Raw genomic sequence first — 25,084 nt, forward strand, 5'->3', positions numbered from 1 at the left:
CCCGTCCTGATTGAAAAGGATGCTCTCCGACGCATCCGATAGATGTTGGCGTGGCTGCACGTCGGAGGGCACGTTTCTCCACATCTGCTGGAGCTGCCCAAAGCTTACTGGTTTCTGAACAGATATTAGGAATTTGATTTCTTCAATTCTTCAACTCTCAATCCCTTTGGATCATACATTTTTTCTCTTAACCCTGGCCATCCCTACTGTCATCTATCATCAACTATTCAGACATATTATTTCAGCGGCCACCTCACTGGAAGTAGCTCCCCCCCCACCACCCTTCAATCAATCATTAATAGGGTTTGGCTGGTCCAGCGCATGGAATTTCTGACCAGTATTCATAAACACTCCGCTAAGTATTTTGACAAGACTGGGGCCCCTGGTTGTCTTTATTTAATGCTCGTTCCCCATTCACTAAATTTTCCCTCCTTCTCTCTCTCTCCCTCTCTTTTTCTCCTTCTCTCTCTCTCCCCCTCTTTCTCTTTGATGGTTCTAGCCACGTCATCCCCATTCCCTTCCTTTTTCCCCTCTATCCTATTTTTTATTTGTTTTCCCCCAAAATTAATCCCACAGTTACACTTCAGTCATTTTCTGTTCTTAACTCTGCTATTAGATGGTTTTCCTTTATCTTCATATTCTGTGGTTTTGCATTAATTTATTTTGATTTTTTTCTCTTATGCTGTGTTCTTTGTATTTGTAAGATAGCCGGGATTTCTGCAGTGCTGTGCGGATGTGAGCAGGTGCTTAGAGATGGACGCGCTGGCTTGCCGTAAAGCTTTCTCTACCTTGTTCCTCTTAGGAGGTGGTCTGTTCCAAGATGGTATGTCTGTGTTATAGCGGTGGTGCGTCTGCTCGCGGGTGGCCGCTGACGACGTCACTCACTTTTTGCCATTGATCTCCTGGTCTCAGTAAGCTGACCAACGCGTTTCATACCCAGCAGGGTACTTTCTCAGGGATGGCCCCTGATTCAGGGAGATTCTATTTATACTATAAAATCTTTATTGTTCTGTATTCAAAAGCGTAAGTCTTCATTAGGAAAAAAGAGCGCGTACCTCATGGTTTTTACCCAGAGATATATAGATTAAAAAATGATTTAAAAATCTGGCTGTGCTGAACAGTAGTTTTTTATGCCTTGTAGTTATAAGTATTATGTCAGGGTTAATGTAAGAATGTAAGTTGTATGCTTTAAAAAATGATAGATGTATTTATATTAAAAGATATGTAGACTTGTGGTAAACTAGGCACATATGCTCTCGATGCATAGGCACAGGCATATGCAGATATGGACGGATCTGCATATATGTGGAAATAAGCTATTTTTACCTGCTTAGTTAAACATCTTATGAATAGACGTGATCCCCACAGACAATAAGATATATCTCAAATTCCATTCATATCTTTGTGCAGTGTACTGACAGACATCAGAGATCATAATGTTGCTCTGTATCTGAGGGATAAAACTTCCTGAAGGGTTACATTATGCTGTCAGGGTGAGCTTACCCTGTTTTATGAGTATAGTGCTGCAGCTACAGGGCTCAGAGAGCTGCAGTTCCGTAAGACAAATGTGCAGTCTTCTCCAACGAATATCTTCCAAGGATTTGTTTGTGGGGAAACATTAGATGATCAATATTTCATGTCCAAGTTTCTGCCACGCTATAATCTTGGTTATATCAGAGGTGACTGCCAGTCTACAATAGCATTTGCAATCATATACCATAGGGATTCATTTATGACTCATAATTTTGTGGAGATGCAGCATATTTAGAATATATATGTGTATACATTGGAGCACTCCCACATCCCACATTTTCAGCCCCTTATATAACAATTTTCAAACGTTTGGTCTCAGACTGAATATGTACATATCTGCAAAAGTAAAAAAAAAAGTCCCTTCAGCATACTGCCTAATGTCACATTTTCCCTATCCCCCCGAGATACATAATCACCTTCTGTTTCTCATGTGATAGTGTGCAGCTGCGTACAGCACATAATGAACCAGCATGCATGGATGAGACTTCTAGGTTATTGATCTGTATGGAAGCACACTGTCAGCACACGCTGACCGGTCTTTTAGGCGGTGACTGCACCAAAAGCAGCACAAACTGGGACTGATGCAAAGCTGGAAGTAACATTAGTGTATATTACTCAAAGGAAACGTGCACGGAAATTAGGGGTATATACTAAAGTGCTGGTTTTTAGAAATGGAAATGTTGCCCATAGCAACCAATCAGATTCTACTTATCTATCTAGTACATTCTAGAAGATAATAGCTAGAATCTGATTGGTTGCTATGGGTAACATCTGCATTTCTAAAAACCCACACTTTAGTAACTATACCCCCAGGGCCGTAGAGGGCGGCACCCCTCCCCAGCATCCCGATTTCAGCGGCACAGTCCTGTCCCACTGTTCCATCCACGGGCCGAAGTGGCCCGCGGGTGGTCAAATCGGGAGGCTGGGGACCCCCCACCGCCGCAGCTGTGCGGCTTTGCCGGACCCCCGGAGAGTGAATGGATGCTGCGCGCATGCACGCAGTAACCATTCACTGATGGGAGAGGGCTGGGGGAAGCCCAGCCAATGACGGAGTGCTGGGCTTTACCCCCAGCCTGACGTTATTTGGAGGCGTGCCGTGTGGGCACGCCTCCAAATAACATCACACAGGGGGGGTGACCTATGGTAATTAGGCCATGCCCCCAAATACGGTCGCGTGCGAGCTTAGGGCGCTCTCTCAAGAGCCGGCGCAGGGTGCACAGAACCCTGGAGCCGACCCTGTATACCCCTTAGTGTCTGATTTACTACAACTCATTCTCATGTACTTGCACCTGCCCTTTTCTAGATGCAAAATATATTCTGACAGGAGTATTTTGGCTCATTTGCTGGTCAGCAGGGACTACAGCTGTGTGAACATACTCTCGCTCAACTTTTCTCTGTGTGAGAACGCCACTTCCCACCCCGTTTTTGCCTTTTCAGTCATAAGGGTTGATGTGCCTAAATTGCATACCACCTTGCATGGCTGCACTTATGTGCATTCCTTTTCTGAGCATGTGTAGTGTGAATTTCTACACGATACCCTTCGCAAACTGGCATATGCCAACTCGGCATCAGCCCAATTGTGTTCAGGTGCAGACTGCACTTGCCAAATGTCAGTGTGTCAGTGTGCCTGACTTACTAAGCCTCCTGCTTGCACACTGCACAATGCCTTTGTTTTGCCTTCATTGTGTTTAGGTGATCTCCCCGATGTTCACAGAGCTGAGTGATCTCTTTGCTACAGCGCATGCGTGAAAATCCCTAAATACTTGTACAGCGCATGTGTCCCACGATGAGTAAGTACAGAGGATGGAAATGTGCTGGGCATTCCTGGGCAGTGACTCGGAGGTGGCTATTCAGACCCACGAAGATGGTCCAAGTTATGGGAGTGTTGCGGGCGTGCCGCCGAACTGGTTGCAATTTCAGGTGCTTCATCACTCACACTGGAGGCCATCTGTACCTGGTCTGGGGCTGGTGCAAGTTTCAATGATCTGACCAATGTTTACGTCTAAAGATGCACCAAGCACTATTACAGCGTGTGAAGATGCTCAAAGTAGGCGTCCCAGTCCTTGCACAGACAGATGTACACTTGTACACCAGGGGAAGGGCTTGTAGTGGTATTTGCATATAGTCGCAGATACCACTACACCAAAACAAGCTAAAGCAGTCGCAGCAGCGTTCCATTCAGAGTCAGCCCCAGGAAGAGCACTTAGGTGTTTAGATGTAGGTAAACCAGTTTTAGAGGTGCCCCGTGCAAAAGAGTACATTTCACATCAAAATTCCGTCCTCCAACATTTTATATCCATCCCTGTTATTAATTTGAACAGTTCCATTTTTTTTTTTTAAATATTGCTTGGTTTAGCCTCATGTACAGTATGGTTTACATCAGGGCCGGCTCCAGGGGTCTGAGCACCTTGTGCTGGCCCGTCATGATGCGCCCTGTAATTGCGAGTGGCAAAGAAATTGGGGAAATTGGGGGCTCGTCTCCAAATAATGTCAGGCTGGGGGTAAAGCCCAGCCCTCCATCACTGGCTGGGTTTCCCCGCGCTGCATCCATTCACACTCCGGGGGTCTGGCACCGCCGCACAGCTGCAGCGGTGGCTGTCCCCAACCTTCCGATTTGACCACCCGCGGGCCACTTCGGTCCACGGGTGGAACAGCGGGACAGTACTGTCCTGCTGAAATCAGGATGTTGGGGAGGGGTGCGCCCTCTATGGGTGGCACCCCTGTGCGACCGCACTGGTCGAACACCCCTAGAGCCGGCCCTGGCTTGCATTAATCATAAGAGTAAGGTGTCATTGGGAATGTTGTTGTCACGTGGCACTTTTATGTGTATTAATCTTATTATTACATTGTACATAGTAAACCTACAAAGGCGCTTCTCCACCAAAATGCAACTTGGAGCCGCAGAATAGTTCCTGTTAAAAGTCAAGAATCTCCACAAAGCAAGGAACACTCCTAAAATCCATCTTCTCCCCTTTATCTCATTCCAGTAATCCAACTCCACAAAAGAATATCTGGTTTGTGCTAAGTGCTCTAGTGCATATATTCTGTACTTTGCTAATAACACCCAACACCTCCCATTAACATGTACAAACTTCTGCTTACTCAAACGCCGCTATCCTGTGCCAAGCCTAAAGCTGCATACACACGTAAAGATTTTCTGTCCAACCATCCAACTAGTTAATTGGTTGGAATGAAAATCTGGTAAGGTATGAAAGCAAATGACAATCAGCAATTTGTTCCCAAACGCTGGAAAATGGACAAAAACTGTTGTTAGAAAAAATTGTTTAGATCAAACATTTAACAAACTTGTCTGACGACCATTTTCATCTGTTTTCTGGGATTTAGGAGCAAATTGCTGATCATCAGGTACTCCCATACGTTACAAGATTTTCATTCCAACCAATCAATTAGTTGGATGGTTGGACAGAAAATCTTTACGTGTGTATGCAGCTATAGTGTGGCTGAATACTTGTGCAAATTAAGATGCATTTCTTCTCCAAGGCTGATTTTGCTGTATCCAGGGGGAGTTTTACATCTTGGAAAGGGTCTCTAGTGTGCACTGACAGTATGATTCACATAGAGATTAATGGGCCTGATTCATTACGGATCGCTATTGAGATCAAAGCTGCGAGTACTGCTGTGAAAATATGCTAATGAATGCAATCGCAAAGCGTTGCACAGCTAGCATAGAGAAGCCCACTAGCGCTTTTGTACATCCGTAATACCTTGCAGTCCTACGTATATATCAGGTACATCGAGTAACATCCGCCCCTCACACACAATTATAACAGGTCTGACCTTACTCAGAAATTGCTAACCTCGTCGTATGCAGTGAGTACTCAGGCTGCGTTTGCTGTCGCAGTGGCTAATTTATGCATGCCCATGTATTGGCGTTCACACAGACAGGCACGTCTGTGTTTCTGCAACCACTCCCACGTCACCAACCCCAAATTGACGTCCCGTCCCTTGGTCTGCGATGGCTTTGTATCTGCATAGGTGATCGCAGAGCGATCGCAATGCTAACTCACGTACGTGCACTGCGGTGCATAAACATGCGCAGTATGCACCATCGAACGATCTGTGTACGCTGTTGCAGTTGCGATCCGTGATGAATCAGGTCCAATGTCCTCTGTCTATATCCCTTCATGTTGCATTTACCATTCCAATAAATAGGTAATGCCAAGTGAGTACTTCATTCATTTGAGCTTCTCCTTTATTCTGGAAATACTGCTTATTTCACCTTGGATCACCCATGTCAGTAAGAAATGTCATGTTAGTGCTACTTTTATTTATAAGTGTCAAGTGTTATTTTATTTTTGCAAATTGTATGTTTGGTGATTACATTTTGCCTTTTAATGATTGCTACCTTAGAACACAGGCCAAACTCGCCGGGAACCCGCCGATACCTGCAAATTGAAGGATACTACATTTATTCCCATAAGTCTGATGCACAATACATGTGTAGAGGGTATTTAGAATCTGGTTTATTGTGAGCTTGCACTTTTGTAATCCAACTTTTTCTTTTTCTTCATACAGTATGAAGTGAGGCGGCCAAGAGTGCCTGGAGACATGAGTCCCATTGAGATGAAGTCATCCTTTGATCGTGAGCGAGAGGAGCACAAGAAGCTGCTTGCTGAGAGCCACAAGTTAGTGATGGATCTGCGTAGACAGGAACAGCAGAACGACAAGAACTGGGCGCGGGATAGAGCGGAGCTGTTGGATCGGCTTGATGGGGAAAGATGTGAATGGGAAAAGCAAAGAAAGGAATTTATGAGAAAAATAGAGCAGGTAAACTGCGTTAAACAGCCATATACTTAATAGTCTATTACACTGTTTCAACTTCATTTTATGAACTACAATGTATCCTTCTTTGGAACTGAAAGAACTCTCTTCAGAAGACAGTTAGATCATATGCAGTCTTCTTCATACGACTCCCACCACCATGTTTTCTAACTACATAGTGATCAACAGCAGAAAAAGCTGTACAACAAAGGGACATATCTAGATGAGGTTAGGGCAGGCTTCAAACAAGCAGAGATCTGGTAAGGCAGCTTTGTAAGGATCAGGGCCGGCTCCAGGGTTCGGAGCACCCTGTGCCGGCCCTCGAGATGGCGCCCTAACATCGCTGCGCGGGACCGAATTTGGGGGTGTGGCCTACGGTAGTTACCATAGGCCACGCCCACTATGTGACGTTATTTAGAGGCGTGCCCATATGGCACGCCTCCAAATAACGTCAGGCTGGGGGTAATGCCCAGCACTCCGTCACTGGCTGGGCTTCCACCAGCCTCTCCCGTCAGTGAATGGTTGATGCGCGCGGCATCCATTCACTCTCCGGGGGTCCGGCACCGCCGCACAGTTGTGGCAGTGGGGGTCCCCAGCCTCCCGATTTGACCACCCACGGGCCACTTCGGCTCGCGGGTGGAACAGTGGGACAGTACTGTCCCGCTGAAATCGGGATGCTGGGGAGTGGTGGCGCCCCTGTGCGACCGCACTGGTTGAACACCCCTAGAGCCGGCCCTGGTAAGGATTGGTCAGAGTCCAAGCAAAGGTCAAAAAGCCAGGAAAAACAGAACTAATACTTATCATGGGCAGTGAGGAATACAGCTGCCTGCATTGAAATGGCAGTAAATGATTGTGCTGCACAGAAGACAAGCCCCCACAGTCACATGCCTGAGAAGCAATCACATGAACACTAATTCAAATTAGCTGCCGGCTGCTTGACAATGTAACTAGTATTCAGGCAGTTGGTGTGGAGGAGCGACACATTGCTGTAGTGCAAGTTTACACCGAATTGCTTCTCACACTAACATTAGGACAAATTGAGAATTTGGAGAGGGGGTGCTGCCCATTTTTTTTATTTATTTATTTATTTATTTATTTTAAATAACACCAGCCTTGTGAGGTTTTTCCTAGAATTTCAAGGGACCCATTAATTTTATTGGGATTTATACATGTAGTGCACATACTGGAAACACTATTTAGTTGAGTGGGCAATTAAAGTGAATAGTAAAAGCTCCAAGATTTAAAAAAAATCAGACTACAGAGTTGGGACTATGATCCTACATTTTTTGGGGGGGGGAGATTTTCTACTGATTTTTATTGAATTAAAAACCTTTATTAGATTTCCCTATAATGTTTTACCACTACATTATCAGATCAGTCATATAAATCCAAATATAGATATGACTTAAATGTAAGAACTAATCCACAGAAATGGAGCAAATCTTTCAAATGGTGTTACTGGGTTTCCCATTGTGCAGAGACGTCTAAGCCGTTGAGATATACGTACACTGTAAGTGCCTATGTAGAATGAGTGCATCTCCCACTGTCAGCGCTTAGAGAGGCGGTGCAAGAGAAGGAAATGTTGGGTTAGCATGGGGGAAGTATGGTAAGGTAGTTTTGCGTAATTTGCTGCCTATAAAGAACTGAGGACAGAACCAGATACACCTATCATGACCCGTATCTTCTGCAGCTACTCTACAAATGGTGCAGTATCCATGTGTTTCTCACCCCCTCCGCCCACCAAAGTTCTACCATCATAGCGTTCTTAGCCTAGACTCGAAGCATCAAAATTGGGGAGATGGAACAACATAAGGTCCCTATTAAGAAGCAACTGCTAGGCTCTGTCAGTCTGGCCTGCTGCCATAATGTCAACCAGACCTATCCTGAGCAGCATACGGCTGAAAACTCTAGGCCCGGGGGATGAGAACTGCAAGAAAAATTGCCCTAAATGCTGGGAAGGTGGGAGGTCCTCTTTTTGTTTCCTTTTTGGCCTTCAAAGTCAAAATCCCTTATGGAGTGCTAAAGACTTGCTACAATAGAAGCTGAGGCGTGAATAACAGTGAATTGCCTATCTCTTGTACGTATTAAGCTGGCCATACACCAGACCAGCTTTCCTCCAACCATCCAAATAGTTGGTTGGTTGGAATAAAAATCCGGTAATGTATGGGAGTAACTGACAATCAGCAATTTGCTCCCAGACACCGGAAAACAGACGAAAGCTGTTGTTCAGATTTTTAATACAACCTTTTTCGTATTTCCGGGGTTTGGGAGCAAATGGCTGATTATCATTTGTTCCCATGCATTATCGGATTTTCATTCCAACCAACCAACTAGTTGGATGGTTGGAGGAAAGTTGGTCTGGTGTATGGCCAGCTTAGGGTGCCGCTTTCCCATCGTCTGACATCTTCATGTACCTGCTCTGTACACTATGTAAAATGTCTATTTTATGGGGCACAATTTGCATTTTTACGTTAATTGAGTTCAATTAGAATGTGAGTTCATAGCTCGTAATAAATGATAAATTAAAGACAGATAGAAAAAGAACATTAGTGTGTGTTCGCATTGTGCTTTATTTAGCTCCTTGCCTCACAGTGGCTCCATTAAATTATTACCTGTAGGGTAGTAATTGCTTCATTTGCATCATTATTGCATTTTGGCACTGTTTAGTATCTGTAACTGTTGTTGTTAAGGTATTTCACAAAACAATGTATATCTACACAATCATGTGAGTATACGTATCTTACCATTCCAGCTCCAAAGAGAACAAGCACCCAGGAGAGCAGAAATCTTCCTTGCTGACCAAGGTGATGGCAGTGCCATTCAGTATTCAGCCATTACTCCTGTGCATGTGTCACAGCCACATGGAGCCAGGTCATTCTCTGACTCGGATGAAATGCATTTTGAAGACCAGTTACTGCCTAAGCTGAAGGGGACTGACCGCTGTTCTGGCTCTGAGAACCTCTTTCTTGACGCACTTTCTCTGGATTCCACCAATGAGGCTGAGTTACCCCAGCCCCGCCAACTGGAGCGCGATAAGTTCTCTACTGAGGTAATGCGCCTTTTCTCTTGCTGCTGTATTTTTGACCACAGTATGTAGAATTCTGAGGCTCAAGATACAGCAAAAGGGATTGCACATAACACATGCAGGGACCTCACGATGCTGTGATACATCTCAGACAAATTAATTATGTGTGAAATAACCCCTGACCTGTGGTGCCTTCCTGCGTGTACATTTCTGTTGACATTCCATAAAGCTTTGTACTTTATACTCTTTCATTTTGTTCTTATCGAAAGTAATTTTCTGTGTTTTCAAATAAACTAGATAGTACCATCATGTTGCAGATTTCTTCAGGTGTTTTGTCTCCGATTTCATTGTCAGCATGCTATCAATCCAAAATCATTATTCTCATCCGCCTGTGGCCGGGGATACACTGTTACTCACAAACACTTACACGCATGGCTGTGCTATCCCTTTGTATGTGTTGTTTACAAGGCAAGAAACTACCTATTGCACTTGCCAGGGCCAGATTTACATCACAGGAACCGGTAGGCAAACAGACATTGGGCCTTAAGCCCCGCACCATCCACTTGTTACACCGGTTTGTCCTAAACACATTATAGTGAAGAAGTCCTGTCACAGAGAAGAGTATATTCCCACTATCCCTCCTATAAACTCAGCTGATATTCTTCATTCCCTCAGTTCATTTGTCTTTAATGATAAAAGAAAAAGTTTGACAAACATGTAGTTCAGGGTAAGCATTCTGTGACCAATGGTAAATCCAGCCCTTGTACTAGCAAACTCCATTTGTCTGTCTGTGTATAACCAACCAACTGTTTATGTCAGCAGCCGTCGTGATCATAGTTTCCTACAGCGCTGTGGAAAATAGCCAGTTTCTGCAAAACAGACTTACAAGGATCATCATTGCAAATAACTATTTTATACAAAATCTTTATGAAATGATACAGGATTTCTGGCAAAAGGTGTACCACAATGGACTCTGCTGCCTTGATACAGAAAATAAACAAAAAATTGTAATAACTTTTGTTTTTATCAATGCTAAATAATGCTATAACCATCTTGCTTATTATTGCAGGAAGATATACAAAAAGGAGGATTGCAGAGGTAAGTATTTCTACTATAACTTCTCGTAATGAACAAATGTGATTTCAAAATAAAAGTCTACAGGACTACATTACCTGCACCCTCCTGTTTTGTGCTGTGCATGCTTTCACAGTAGTCACGCATGTTTGTCTGTTCTGTATAGCTGAGCTGTTTCAGGAGTGGAGCCACATTTCTGAATGACTACATGCCCTTTGTTTTATAGGGTCATGTCTGTTTCCTCCATGTCTGAATTTCATCGATTAATGGAGAGCTCTCCTTTCCTTCCTGAAAAGAATTTAGATCTTTCTGGCGACAAGGATGAATTAACTCCCCCCTTGTCTCCTGATGATCTGAAGTATATTGAAGAGTTTAACAAGAACTGGGATTACAGTAATGGGGTCCAGGGTGATAATATTGTGAGGATAAGTGGGGAAAGAGCAGGAAATGGGAAAGTTGAATCGGAACCAGCCTCTGAAACATTCCAGTCTTCTTCATGGTTCCTTACCACTAGTGTTACTATGACAACAAACACACTGACCAACCCTGAACACTGTGTAAATCAGTCCGCCCAAAGTCACAATGTAGCAGAAAGAATGGGGGTTATGGTCTACAAAAGTCCTCCTGTGGTCCATAGGATTGATAAGCCTGCCACTAATAGCAATGAAGAGAAGAAACATGTAGACCCAGATTTACTATTTTCTGCGACCAAAGCCAAAGGAAATATTTCTGAAGCAAAAAATGGTGCCACAGAGGTGTTTAAGAGATGGCCATGTGATCTCAATAAACACAACAAAGACTTTCTAGAAAGTGGTCTACACCCAATGGACAGACCTGTTTGCACTACCGTCAGCTTTGCTTCTTCTCTGCACAATATAGCGTTGTCAAGAAACATGAGTGACGACATGAAGGAAGTTGCTAACTCTGTTAGGAATGCCATTCGAACAAATTCAGCAGAATCTCAGTCCAGAGATATTGCCTGTCAAACTAATGGGTTAAAGAGTACAGGAACACAAACCACTCAAACCATTAGTATTGGCTTGCAAACTGAGGCTTTACGAAGCATCACCAGCAGTCCACACAAGTGTCTGACTCCAAAGGGAGGTTCTACGCCTATATCATCACCTTCACGCAGTCTGAGGAACAGGCAGGTAGCTCCAGCTATTGAAAAGGTACAAGCAAAGTTTGAGCGTAGTTGTTGTTCTCCTAAATATGGTTCTCCAAAACTGCAGAAGAAGATTCTTCCTAAGGCAGATCAGTCAACTAATCGAGTCACATCAGGTACTCCCCAGAAAGGATTTAATGAGTCTGCATGGGCTCGATCAACAACAACTAGAGAGAGCCCTGTTCACACTACAATCAATGATGGTCTTTCAAGTCTATTTAATATTATTGATCATAGTCCAGTAAATTGTGACCATTTGCAAAAAATGTCAAGACCAAGTAGTAGATCTCGGTCAGCAGAACCCCGGCCAGAATTTGGGACAATGCCGGAGCTCTACATGGATGATAGGGGAAGATCTCCAAGTCCTGTTCGCATAATTATAGAGCTTCAAAGGGATCAGTATGCTGATATTAGCTCCAGCAGGCAAGACCTCTCTACTCCACCAAGTTATTCACTGACAGAAACTACTGCCAGAATTCACAGCAAGAAATTCTTAGAAGAACAAAGTCAAATGCCAAACAGTCCAACTAGAGATTATAGAGACCACACTGCTTCGGAACTGTTAAAAATTGAACAAGGATCTATTGAGGTAAGGACATTCCCATACATTTATCTTTTGTACTACAACAAGTTTTTATGAATCCATCTTTGAGTATGCTGGAGTTGAAGTTTTTTTTAATTATGACAAATGTTATATCCTGATTACATACTAGAGGTCATTTAACCTAATATAGCGTTGTCAAGAAACATGAGTGACGACATGAAAGAAGTTGCTAACTCTGTTAGGAATGCCATTCGAACTAATTCAGCAGAATCTCAGTCCAGAGATATTGCCTGTCAAACTATTGGGTTAAAGAGTACAGGAACACAAACCTAATCTAAAGATGGTGATGCCCACCGGGACGAAGCTCTGGAATGTACAGTATTACATTCTGGAGCTTGGTACATATGGAAAATGCTGCAAAATTGACGTTTTGGGATTTTTGGACGCATTTTCCTATTAGTACATCCCGCCCAGAATGTGTTATGTAACTGATTGAACAAACCATGGCGCCCAATCAGCTGCAATGATGTGTCTCTCCAAAATTCAGAATTCTACATAATGTTAAGCTTATAGAAAAAGAATAAGTTCTGTGTAGGTGCCACAGGGATTGGGGTCCAAAGCATGAGAGCCTACCTCATGGTTGTCTTCATTATGGTGTGTATATCAGTAAAAATGTATTTGAAATGGATATTGTTCTCAAAGAAATTAAAAATACATTAATAAACACCTCCAATTGTTACTAATAATTATAGTAATACTGTAGAAATAACCGTGACTTAAAGAATGATGCATTCCACAAGTGAGCAAGTTTTGATTATCTTTCGTGCTGGATAGGAAGCAAGCAATCATAACTGCTGTACTAGTTACTTATTGTACATAAAACTGTTTGACCTCTGCTCCTTTTGTCATGTTTCTGATGGCTGAGCTTGTAACATTATAGACCATCCATCCCCTTTAGTTACAGTGCTTACACTTCTTGTAGTGAAGGAGAACAGTTTACATCTAGCAGTTTATCTAGCAAGACAGCAGCACACATTGTGCAAAAGCATAACATTTTAGATTAGGTGGTCTCTTAAAGACAATCCCCTAGATATAAGTGATGAGTCGGTAAGAGCTGAATTACTGGTGGGTTTATTTTGTTAATCCCTCTAGAAGACTCATGTATAAAACATAAAGCAAACTTGACCGCCGGTTTCCCACAATGTATGATTGGCTCCCTGTGTACTGTATGTCATGTACTAACACTTTATATTTCTATTCTTGGTAACTTCTGCTTGCAAACCGTTATTCTAGAAACATGGAAATGTCCATCTCTTGGAAAAACAACTAATGCTGATTATTGCTTTGATTTCTTTTTCAATCTATTTGCTTTTTTTCTGTCTATTCTGTCTAGAACCAAACTGTCTTACTAACTGCCCCCTGGGGACTGTAACTATGCCTGCTACACAGCTGTAAGTTTCCTTTTACTCTTTGTTTCCACTTTTGTCTTACTGCAGAACTTTTGATTACAGTTTTGAAAGAGAGCCAAAAGATAAATGGATGTGGATACAGATTGATATGTAGCCATTGAACAAAGTAATCCCTGACTGAGTTTGGCGTTCTCCGTGTACACCAAGCTATTACTTTATAAGTCACTACAGTTTAAATATAGATACAAACTGGCCAACTGATATTTCTAGGGACATCTTACAAGTGCAGGGAAACTTTCATGGTCTTTAGTAGAATAGATGCAGGACAGCCTGAAAAGTTTTACAGCAGGAGTCAGGGAACTTTTTTACCTTTTACCCCAAAATAGATTTAGATACGCCAATGTTACCCCCTTGATTTGAAAGGAAGGAAATCATATAGTAGTGCCCCCATATAATGCTCCTGTAGTAGTACCCCCATATAATGCCCCTGTAGTGCCACTTGTACAAAAAAAACACTTACCTTAATCCCCGCTCCTGCATCCGTCGCCGTCCTGTCCGCCCGGCTCCTCCTCGGAACTATGGGAGAGATGTCATGACGTCTCTCCCATAGTGGGCATGGAGAGAGGCGGAAGCTGGAGTTCAGAAGAGAACTCCTGCCTCCGGCTAATGCGGCGCTGCAGTGAAGGAGCCGCCCGCCCGCTGGTAATAACATCTCAGCGGGCGTCCTTCTTAGAGCCTCCCCGCGGCACAGCCAGGCATGGATATGAATCATTCTATATTACAGAATGATTCATATGCATGCCCGGCTGTTCGTCCATTACCCTCAGGAGTTTAATTTTTACCCCATGTGGGGTAATTTACCCCTGTTCCCTGACCACTGTTTTACAGTATTACAAACAAAAACCCCACTTATATTTACAAGTGTGACGTCATTTGTAGATGTTGTAGGAACATCTGTGCAATTATTTCTAGCCACAATTCCTTAGAATCAGTTCATTGCGTTCATGATTCTGGTGTGCAGTATTCTGATTTTCTAATACATGGATTTGTGTTTATCTGTTTACTTTTTGCTTACTGCTGGGCTTTGTATAATTTATTATCATTCATTTGTTTTATACCTCCTGTTTTCTTCTCTCTTTCCATTCCTTTCATTTGTTTGGCTCCAAAAATCATGGTTAAAGCATCTCGCTTGCATCCAGGACCATAATACATATATCACAATTGTAATTTCATTATCTGTGGCTACTATGCTGATTTCACTTTTCAAACAAATTTGGAGTTATCATTGGCATAAGTGCTCAAAATGATTCCAATTAGCACTTCAGTATTAATGAGTGACAGACTGTAACTAGTTTGTCAGAGTTCTGAATTTTTCCATCAGGGATCTATTTATTCTGGAATGCAGTGATAAGGTCGACATTTTACTATGTCGATAATCATAATATTGACACCACAATATCAACAGGCAACATGTCGACATCCCCAGAAATGTTGATATTAGGGTTAGGCAGCGAGATGAGAGGTTAGGGCAAACTTGGTAAATATGACAGCTTTGCAGCCCCCCGGGGGCTCCGGCTGCTGTCGGAAATAGAGGGACAACAGCAGATATCTCTTTTTCATACATATGGGTGATACAGGGCCAGCTCTAGGGGTGTTTGACCAGTGTGGTCGCACAGGGGTGCCACCCATAGAGGGCGCACCCCCCCAACATCCCAATTTCAGCGGACAGTACTGTTCCGCTGTTCCACCCGTGGGCCGAAGTGGCCCATGGGTGGTCAAATTGGGAGGTTGGAGACCCCACCACCGCAGCTGTGCGGCGGTGCCGGACCCCCGGAGTGTGGCATCTATTCACTGACGGCAGGGGGCTGGGCTTTACCCCCAGCCTGACGTTATTTGGAGACGTGTGGGCACGCCTCCAAATAACGTCACGCAGGGGGCGTGGCCTATGGAAATGAGGCCATGCCCCTGCGCGATTACAGGATGCTATGTACCGGGCCGGCACAGGGTGCTCAGATCCCTGGAGCCGGCCCTGGGGTGATACATAATATATATGGGCATTCCCCAAAACGGTTGTTTTCGGCGGTATATTCCGCAAATATTGATGATAAATAGGCCCCTAATTGTTGTTGTTTTACTTCAGAGATAAACTGGAAGAAGAATACATAGAAAAAGGTGGGGTACATAAACTAGTGTCATATACAGAAAGTGCATTTGTGTGAAAAATTACACACTTCCCAACATCCTCATTGTGATATCAGGACATAGAGATGGGGACCACGGCAATATTCAGTTGGGGTAAATGTAGGGAACGAGAGGCGTGACACCTCAACTCCACAAACGGCGGGTCCAATAAGTTGGGATTCTATAAAAGTGGAGAAATTTGGAATTATTTTCCGAATGTGTTTACTAGAACTGCTATACTATTTATCTCCACATCTCATTAATTCTGAGCACTTTTTCTTATCATTATATCCTGTAGGCAAAGTGAAAATTATCTGTAACCAATTAGACAATTGGAACGTTACGCTGATCCTGTGGAAGGCAGTCTAGTCTTGTGATTGGGTAATTTAGGCAAGGGTTGTATGTGATTAGGGCAGTGTTATAATGCGAGGAGAAGAATTGAGTTAATCTCAGTAACAGACAAATGTGGAATACACAATTGAACGACAAATCGCTAGATCAGCCATCCCGCCGACCAATATACACACCTAATAATCGGCCGCTCGATGTGATGTCGTTATCACTGGTTCCTGTGGCCAGCATATGGGTTGTTAGTCAAGTGTACACATGAGCAGATGTGACACATATATATTTTAAATATATCGCATCTGCTGTGCAGCAAAGCTAATTCTGTATATCTATGAAAGATGTCTTTCACAGGTATATTGTGTGTACACACTGCCAGATGGACTAAACGATATATAGCTCACCGGCTGTACGAACTATATATCGCCTAATGCGTACCCAGCATAAGAGCGAAGGCTATTAAAAACATGCAAACAGGTATGTGGATGGAACCTATTGGTCTTAATGACATGCACTTTATATGAAACACACTAAATACATAGAGCTTTTTTTAATTACTTCTAAAAGATGTTTTATTTTATCTAATCTTTTTCTTTGTAGGGATTTCATAGGAAAAAAGACCACTGTCATTGTAATTTCCTAACATCAACAGCAACAGAGAAAATTTCAGCCTGAAACAAATACATAAAAAATATACACTACGTACAGTATAGCCTATAAAAACTGCTTGTAGGTCTGGCTAAGCCACACTCACTTGCTACATATGAGAGATGGAAGTGGCATAAAAATAGCAACATACAGTTCTAGGATATGGAGCCCTGTAGAATATGCCTAAAATATTCCTCTGTGTCCCAAGTTCCCAACAAAGGTAGGATTAAGCTAAACTCACAGTTTTGCTGGTGTTCTATATACAGGTGGTAGCGGCAGTGGTTGATGTCCTGGCAGGGCTATTGGGGGTAGTATTTTATGTCCCTGGGCGGAGTTACACATCCCTTGTCTAGCACCTGTACATGCCACACCCCTTACACGCTTACACCATCTTTAAGCCAACTTCAGGCCGTAAATGGAGATCACCTCTATACATTGTGTAGTGCAGGGGTGGCCAACCAGTCAGAGGCAAAGAGCCAAAAAATACCTGTAGCTAAGTTAAAGACCCTACAGGAAGCGTGCGCCGACAGCACGTGCAAAATATGGGGCATGGCCTAGCTGTCACAAGGCCACGCCCCATTTTTGTGCACCCGCCTTTGGTATGTCATTTGCAGAAGCATGATCTATTTGTGCCCCTTATGCAGTGCCCCCTGTATTTGTGCCCCTTATGCAGTGCCGCCTGTATTTGTGCCCCTTATGCAGCGCGCCCTCTATTTGCACCCCTTATGCAGTGCCCCCTGTATTTGTGCCCCTTATGCAGTGCCCCCTGTATTTGTGCCCCTTATGCAGTGCCTCCTGTATTTGTGCCCCTTATGCAGTGCCCCCTGTATTTGTGCCCATTATGTAGTGCCCCCTGTAGTTTTGCCCCTTTTGCAGTGTCCCCTGTATTTGTGCCCCCTGTAAATTTGGCCCTTATGCAGTGCCTCCTGTATTTGTGCCCCCTAAATTAGTGCCCCCTGTATTTGTGTCCCCTAAAGTAGTGCCCCCTGTATTTGGGCACCCTAATGTAGTGCCGCTTAAGCAGTGCCCCCAGTCCAGTACTTACCTGACCATGCTGGCTCTGTCTCCCGCTGACACAGTCGCTGCCTCTGCCTGGGGCTAACTAGATCCAGCAGGCGCGCAGGGCAGGCTCCTCACGTTATGACGTCACCCGTGCAATGCATCACTGGGAATGCTGGCCTCTGAAGCGATCAGAGGCTTCTTTAGTCTCTGATCGATTCAGAGACCAGCGTACCCAGTTCCAGTGGGGGGAGCCGCATCTTAGAAACAAAAGAGCTGCATGCTGCTCGAGAGCCGCAGGTTGGCCACCCATGGTGTAGTGTAAACATGCGCTATGTCTATTGAGTAGTCGTTCCTGCCCTGTTCCCTGCACTATCATGCAGTGTATGGACAGCTTAAGTCGCTATATGCTACCCACGGAATCAGTATGTAATACCAACAGACGGGATCCAGGCGGTCAGAATCCCGACGCCTGGATCCCGACAGGGTTAACATAACGACACTTGGTGGTCGGTATTCTAACCCTCTCCCTACCCTAACCCACCCTCCCTGGTGCCTGTACCTAACCTCACCACCTAGTGCCTAAACCTAACCTCCCCCTCCCTGCACCCTAAACCTAACCCTCCCCCTTTGTGCCTAACCCTCCCCCCCACCTCGCTACTTTCCTTCGGCATCCCAGCAGTCGGATGCTGGCGCCGGGATTCTGACCAGCGTCAGTATTCTGGCGCCAGTAAGGTAAGCGTCTGCATCCCACTCCTACTGACCAGTACTGTGGGGCGGGTCCGACACCATTACTGAGAAACCATTATTAGTCTAAAGTGGCTGTAGGTCAGGTTAGTTAGGAGCAGTTTGAGTGCAAGCGTGAGATCCAGACTAGATGGTGCCGTTATACCCACAGCTATTCTCTACTGTACAGAATGCAGGCAGTTATATCTTCATAACAACCAAGGTGGAGAGAGAACTAGTCAGGGTAGGACGGGCATGTTAAACATGATTTTGAGGTAAATAAACTCTTCAAGATTATTCTGACTTTACCATTATGAATTCCTAGAAAAGATACTCAAGGATCATTTTTAAAATTTTTAATGGCTCTAACCCTCACATAAATGAAAATGGCATGAAATCGACATCCTACTAAATAGATTCTGATGCATATTTTGTTTTCCAGTGAGAAGTTGTCAAGTCAAATCCACTTGAAAGCTATATCTCATCTTTTTTCTTTTTTTTTAATTAATCTACAAGTTTTGCTATTTTTTCTGTTATAGAGTATAGAGTGTTTTCTATTTATACTCAATGTTTGCATGTTCAAGTGATATTAACAGCGATACTAGCAGATTAAAGCATAAGCCTACACAACTGAAATATAACTTTTTAAAACATAGGTTATACAAATTACTGTAAATTATGTGTTTTTATAATAATTTTAAATCGGTAACATCTAGATCTGAGTGATTACAGTTGAGCTCTATGTAGCTCATAAGAAATATGACACTAGAACATTTGTGGGTTTACTGCATAATATATAGTAAGTCATAACATTCATCATAGATCTTTATGGTAGATTAATCCCTGCTTTGAGATTTATTTACTAAGGGTCAATTTCTAAGACTCAGCACTTCCATTCGTGTTTACGCCCTAAATTTAAAAGGGCAATACTTTTACTAGCCATGTTACACTAGTAAATAAACCGCTTTGAGTGCATATTAATGTATAGCATATAACCCCAGTACTAATTATGTGGTATAGGAGCTAGTAGCATATGCTTTACGGTTGGGATATGCACGCATTTCCATTTGAGAGAAAATGAACATATTGCAAGCAGACGCATATTGAACAACCATAGTTACATTACTAGGATATCATTAATGTTCTTTGCATTTTTGCTTGTACTACGTGCATGTGGCAGCACAACATATGTAACGTATGGATTCACTGACATCGGTCATGTTATATTGAACGCTATTGACGAATATAGTATATAAGCTGTTGCTGTCATATGTTTACTTTACAGGCATCTTGTTTAAAATGTTTGTATTTAGTAGTTAATTAGCAATCATCTATTTCTGATCACAATAACATCATGTTACATGTTCTTTCATTACTGATAAGGATTATTTTCAATAACATATTTCAGTCAAACAACTCGCGCAGCTGTGCTAGACTCCCGTCTTCTTACGGTCTTTGTATTCTGTAAAACTAACATCATAACAATGTTTGTCTTCACCCTCCTCTTACTGCATAAATCCAAATATGTGTGTGTTTGTTGTGCTCTGTCTGTCTGTCTGTTACCTCTTGTTACTGTTTTGTTCTTGAATCTTGTCATCAATGTAGGTTATCCATCAATCTCTCTTATTCTTTCTTATTTTTTGGGGGGGGAATCTAAACTGTCTCTTACTGACACTTTTTTTTTAGCTATAGGATGAATCAAATGCTGCAATGTCTCAAAATGTATTGTTAGCTTGGTACATAATTCTCCTAGAGTGACCTAATTAGATAGTAGGAGTTATGCTGTAGTTGTTTGTTAGTTTGTGACATGTTATGATTTCATAAAATATCAGCAATAATGGTGATGCCCACATTCCGAGCACTTCTGACATCTTGTGGTTACCAAAATCACAGTAATTGAAATTGAGTTAGTTATTATAATAATTATATTTATTATGTCAAATCTCAGTAAAGATCGTCTAGTCTGCTAAACTCTCAAATTTTCTAAACTGTCACCCTATTACATTTGGCCCTAGGTGTTGTTAAAATGGATTAATAGCAGTCACAATTAATACATGGATATTTTCCCCCTAATAACCCATGTAATTAATTGAATAGCCCTCATGCACGATAGAGATTCCACACTGCATTAACGGCCCTTTAATAGCAGCACTAGAATTTGCTGTCGTTTTCGTTGAATTTGTAAACATTTTATTTTATTCCAGAAAGAACTTTGCAAATTTGACTTTATTAGTGTAATAAACTATTTGTCGTGCTGTAGTTTTATATTTTTCTTTTACTATTTTTGTATCTAGCTTGCACCAATATTAAGGTTACTGTATGTGGAAATGCATACCAGGGATGTATCACTCTAAAATGATATCTTCCTCTATTCTCTCTTTTGTTGTAAAGGAACTGCCTTGTTCCACGCTAGCTCCGTCCTTAGAGTCTAGCTTCTCCAGACCAGAGAGACCAGCGAATCGACGATTGCCTTCCAGATGGGCTACACATTCCCCAACTGTCTCCCAGGCCCCATCTATTGGTAATCTGAATGAGGAGCAGGAAAACTAGGACACATGAGCAGAGGGAAGGGAAGACTGATGCCATCTTGCATGAATTACCAATCATACAGTGTGTGTAATTCCAGGTCCATAGCTCTCAGTCTCTGTCAGGAGGGATGTGCAATTTCTGAATGTTTGATCTGTGAAACATGTTGTTGTGTTTCTATTATGGGACATCTAATGTGCCTGTATGAGATGATGATGTCTACGTTCCATCATCCTTGCTTATTTGCTGAGAACAAAAATGTCATGACAAAACCACAACGTAAGAAAATGAATGCTCTTACTCTCAGTACTGACTGTCTTTCCAGTTTTTTGTATACTTTTGTTTTACTTGTATCTTTAGTTTTTTTGTTTTTTTGCAATACCCATCTGTTTAGTCTTCTGTTATTTTTTGTACAATCAGTGCTACAACATGCATAGGATGATAAATGCTTCATATTATCTGAAGCTGTAGTGAAAGAAAAAATCCATTCAGTTAGCTGAATTGAAATGTATTTTATTAACGTGAGGAAATACTGTAAAAAAATGTCTTATCACGGTGACTGTATGCAAATAAAGACATATCAGTAGATGATATTGGCACTTTAGTGCATGTACATAATTTCTACACTGTACTGTAACGTACCATCCTCTACAAGAATGAATCCGAACTTGACTGTAATATTGTTGTGAATTTATGTACTGTAATTTTACTGTTTAGTTTTTCTTGCACTGATGACACAGAAAATTAATTTTTAAATGACTGTCCACCAGCTATGTATGTACGAATCTCTGTGAAGTTTCATAGAAAAGCCAAGGCATAATGAAATGTAATGGAGTATGTTCAGAGGTGTGTACCAGGCTGTGCTGACATGAAAATTAAAATATTTAAAGTTTAAAGAAATATTTACGCTTGTTTTGTTCAATTCTATCTCCTGGACCGTGCACACAAATAAATAGGTGCCTTCCTCAAATCTAGTATCTTAGGCAGATAAAAACATACCAATAGATCTTAACTGCATAACTGGATGTGACAGCGCATACAGCAGATGTACAGTGTGCGTTTATTTGATGATGCAAGTGTCTCTTTTGCCAAGTTAAACATCACTGGCCTCAGCGATCACATCTTAATGGTGTTATCTGGATGTGACTTTCTGTCTGTTTGGTTAGTCACGGTTTATGGATTCTTATTATTAGATATAAGTCCTAGTTCAGTTTTGTACGCTATAATTGCACACTAAGGACCTGATTCAGACCCACTCGCTCGAATCATACGCTCGCACGATGCATACATCGGCAGTCTGCGTGTGAACGCTTCTTATCAAACAGATCTGAATCAGGCCCTAAGCTCTAAGAAATAGAATTCAGGGCAAGAAATAATTTTCACCCCACTAAAACAAACCTGCCCCATCCTGATCTGTAGAAGGCCCTCTACTGTATTTACAAGATGTTCCACTGCCAGATCACCACAAGCATTGGCTGCCGGAGAACTGTGTCCTTCATCCTCTGTGTCTATTGCTTTTCCAGTGTCTGCACTGCTGGTTTTCAGCCAGCCGAAAAATATTCTCTTTGTGGGTCCATTACACTGTAGAAGCAATTGTTACATATTTGGCCCTGATTAGAACTACTAAGTTGAATCAGATATATTCACTCTGGGTATATGGCTGTTATTTGGTTATATACTGTATGTGCTAGAAACCAGCTGTTCTGAATGGATGGTTTCCCTACAGGGACATATAAGAAATTATCTACATGCTTCTGCTCATAATACTTACTTAGGGATGCGGTTAGGATCCTGACAACCGGGATGCCGTCTGCCGGAACCCCGGTGCTGGAATACCGAAATACCGATTGCCGAAAGAACACCGCAATGGAATCCCGACTTGACTGGGGATGCTGAAACCGGGATCCCAGCATATGGAGAAAGGTAAGTATCAACAAAGGGGATAGGTTTAGGTGCCCCAGGGGGACTTAGGGTTAGGCTGCGGGAGGGGGAAGGTTAGTGTTAGGCTCTAGACAGGGCAGGGTTAGGTTCAGACACCACTGGGGGGAGGTTAGGGTTAGGCACTAAGGGTGGAGGGTTAGGGTGCGGGGTAGGGAGGGTTAGTATAAGGGTGCAGGAAAGGATGGTTAGGGTTAGGAGGTAAATAGGACAGGGGAACAGTAATCACCGTTCCCCTGTCAGGATTTGAACCATCGGGATGCCCCTGTCAGTGTACTGACAGCCAGCATCCCGTCCATCAGTATTTCATACCGATTCTCTTATATAGGGACCACTGATGTATGGTGTGTGTGGCAATGCTATTTTCTAGCAGATGTGTATATGCATAAGAAGACTTTTGCTACCATTTATTTACAGCAGAGTGCTTGTTGGTTTCCTTCTCCCTAACCTCCATGGTTATTATGTATCAACAAATTTGCAGACAGCTGAACTGTCCATAAAGTACTTTTATGAGAGGTGCTGTCTGCCTAAAGCCTGACCCAGCCGGTACATGTAATGAGTGAAGAGGGCATCGCACCTCAGACTCGTCCAGGGTATGCAGTATGCAGTCTTTAGCCATCCTTACAGACTCTGGGCCTGATTCAGAGGTGGATGCAGTTTAGATTCGGTCACAACTGGCTGATGATTTGTGGTCTGTGCATGCGACAGAGTCACACTGGTCATGTGTCGCCATGGTTTTAAGACACTGGTGGCTTCAGACGCAGTTTGATTGACAGATTTTTGGGAGAGGTGACATGGAGGTGCATATAAAATACAGTCATGTCGCCGGCGTTTTGTCGGGGTTGCCGAAGCCAGCGACGGCATCTTTAGACGCAGAGCCCCTGCTCTGGGCAGCTTGTCTTGTCTTTGGCATTCTGAGGAACCATAGGGCTCGGATTGCCGCTAGTACAATCGATGCGTCTTTGGACACATGCAGCAGATCTTAGAAGTTGGCATTGGGCATCTCATTACAGAAGACGGCACCTGCAGCATTTGTATATGTTCTCAGATCCACAGCAGCCATAGACGCAGCACCAACCTGGACTGTGTCCACCTCTAAATCAGACCCTGTGCTTGAGCATTAAAATGCAGAGAGGACACTTTATTATCATTGCTTTAAAATGTACCCTGTTATCACGACTGTCCTATTGTAACTCAGCAAATGCTTTGCTCCCAGGTGCAGAAGGGGATGGTAACAACTGTCCTCAGCAGGGGTTCAAAAATGACCAATTTTGTCAAACTTCTGCATGATATGTGGTAATGTAACCACAACTATAAACTATTAGACCATACTTACTACTCTCCTGGAATAGACTCCCAAATTTCAAGAGTCCTAGACCACCCCACTTGACTTCTCTGGCCTATATGAAATCACTCTGCCTTGTGGCATAATACTTATCCTGAAATGAACGCTTGGTTTGAAGCCTTAACATTCACAGTTTGGGTACATTTACCATTTTTAGTTAACAGAATAAGATTACAAACTAAATATTATTATTTGCTTATTTATGTAGGAATGATCATACAGAGAATATTGAATTGGTCATTTCAGACCCTGCACCATTGGAGCTTACAGTCTACATTCAATAACACACACTTTTGTCAGAAGCCAATTAACCTACCAGTATGTTTTTGGATTCATAAATAATCAAGTTAATAAGCATCTATAAATAATGAAGTTCAAGACTCAATCAGCAGAGTTACTATTTACTGGTTGTTTAGCCTGGTTATTGCTATAAATATTTGTAGTTTGATAACATTGGTAAAATAAAGCTCATTGTTTTGACAGAACTGTAAATAATGTAACATATATGCCAATGATAACTGATCAGCAGCGTCCTTAGAGTTGAACTTTGCTAACTGACTTTTAAATGGTTAATTTGAGTCAATGTTACAATGCTACTTGACATTACTGCCCTGGTCAAGAATCATCTAATACCAGTAAATGAGACTATTATTGGCTTCACTGTCTGCGATCCGAATAACCGAGGTGATGTCAGCATGTGAGGCTGCTTCTAGAATTGGCAGTGCAGCTGCTCTCATAGCGCGGGTCACCAGCCAAGTGGCAGAGAGAAAGAACGATGATACTATGGGAGCTCATTATTAGATGTACACATGGGGTCACCCTGATAATCCACAGTGTAATATCT

General features: G+C 42.7%; 1 protein-coding gene across 5 annotated transcripts in view; it reads left to right on the plus strand.

Annotated features, from left to right (window-relative positions):
• Nucleotides 1-21,819, plus strand: part of MTCL1 (microtubule crosslinking factor 1) — a 193,290-nt gene extending 171,471 nt beyond the window's left edge. For 4 of the 5 annotated variants that reach the window (XM_088469685.1, XM_088469679.1, XM_088469680.1 and 1 more), the window contains 5 exons: nucleotides 6,070-6,321; nucleotides 9,068-9,364; nucleotides 10,410-10,438; nucleotides 10,641-12,168; nucleotides 20,823-21,819. In XM_088469685.1, coding sequence (XP_088325811.1) covers nucleotides 6,070-6,321; nucleotides 9,068-9,364; nucleotides 10,410-10,438; nucleotides 10,641-12,168; nucleotides 20,823-20,981 — 2,265 coding nt within the window. In that variant the 3' untranslated portion in view covers nucleotides 20,982-21,819. Of the gene's footprint in view, nucleotides 1-6,069; nucleotides 6,322-9,067; nucleotides 9,365-10,409; nucleotides 10,439-10,640; nucleotides 12,169-13,516; nucleotides 13,575-20,822 lie in introns of all 5 variants that reach the window. The other variant, XM_088469683.1, reaches the window with a different exon arrangement.
• The last annotated feature ends 3,265 nt before the right edge of the window (nucleotides 21,820-25,084 follow it).

Source organism: Taudactylus pleione, unplaced genomic scaffold, assembly GCF_031769625.1.
Source record: "Taudactylus pleione unplaced genomic scaffold, aTauple2 ptg000093l, whole genome shotgun sequence".
Lineage (NCBI taxonomy): Eukaryota > Metazoa > Chordata > Amphibia > Anura > Myobatrachidae > Taudactylus > Taudactylus pleione.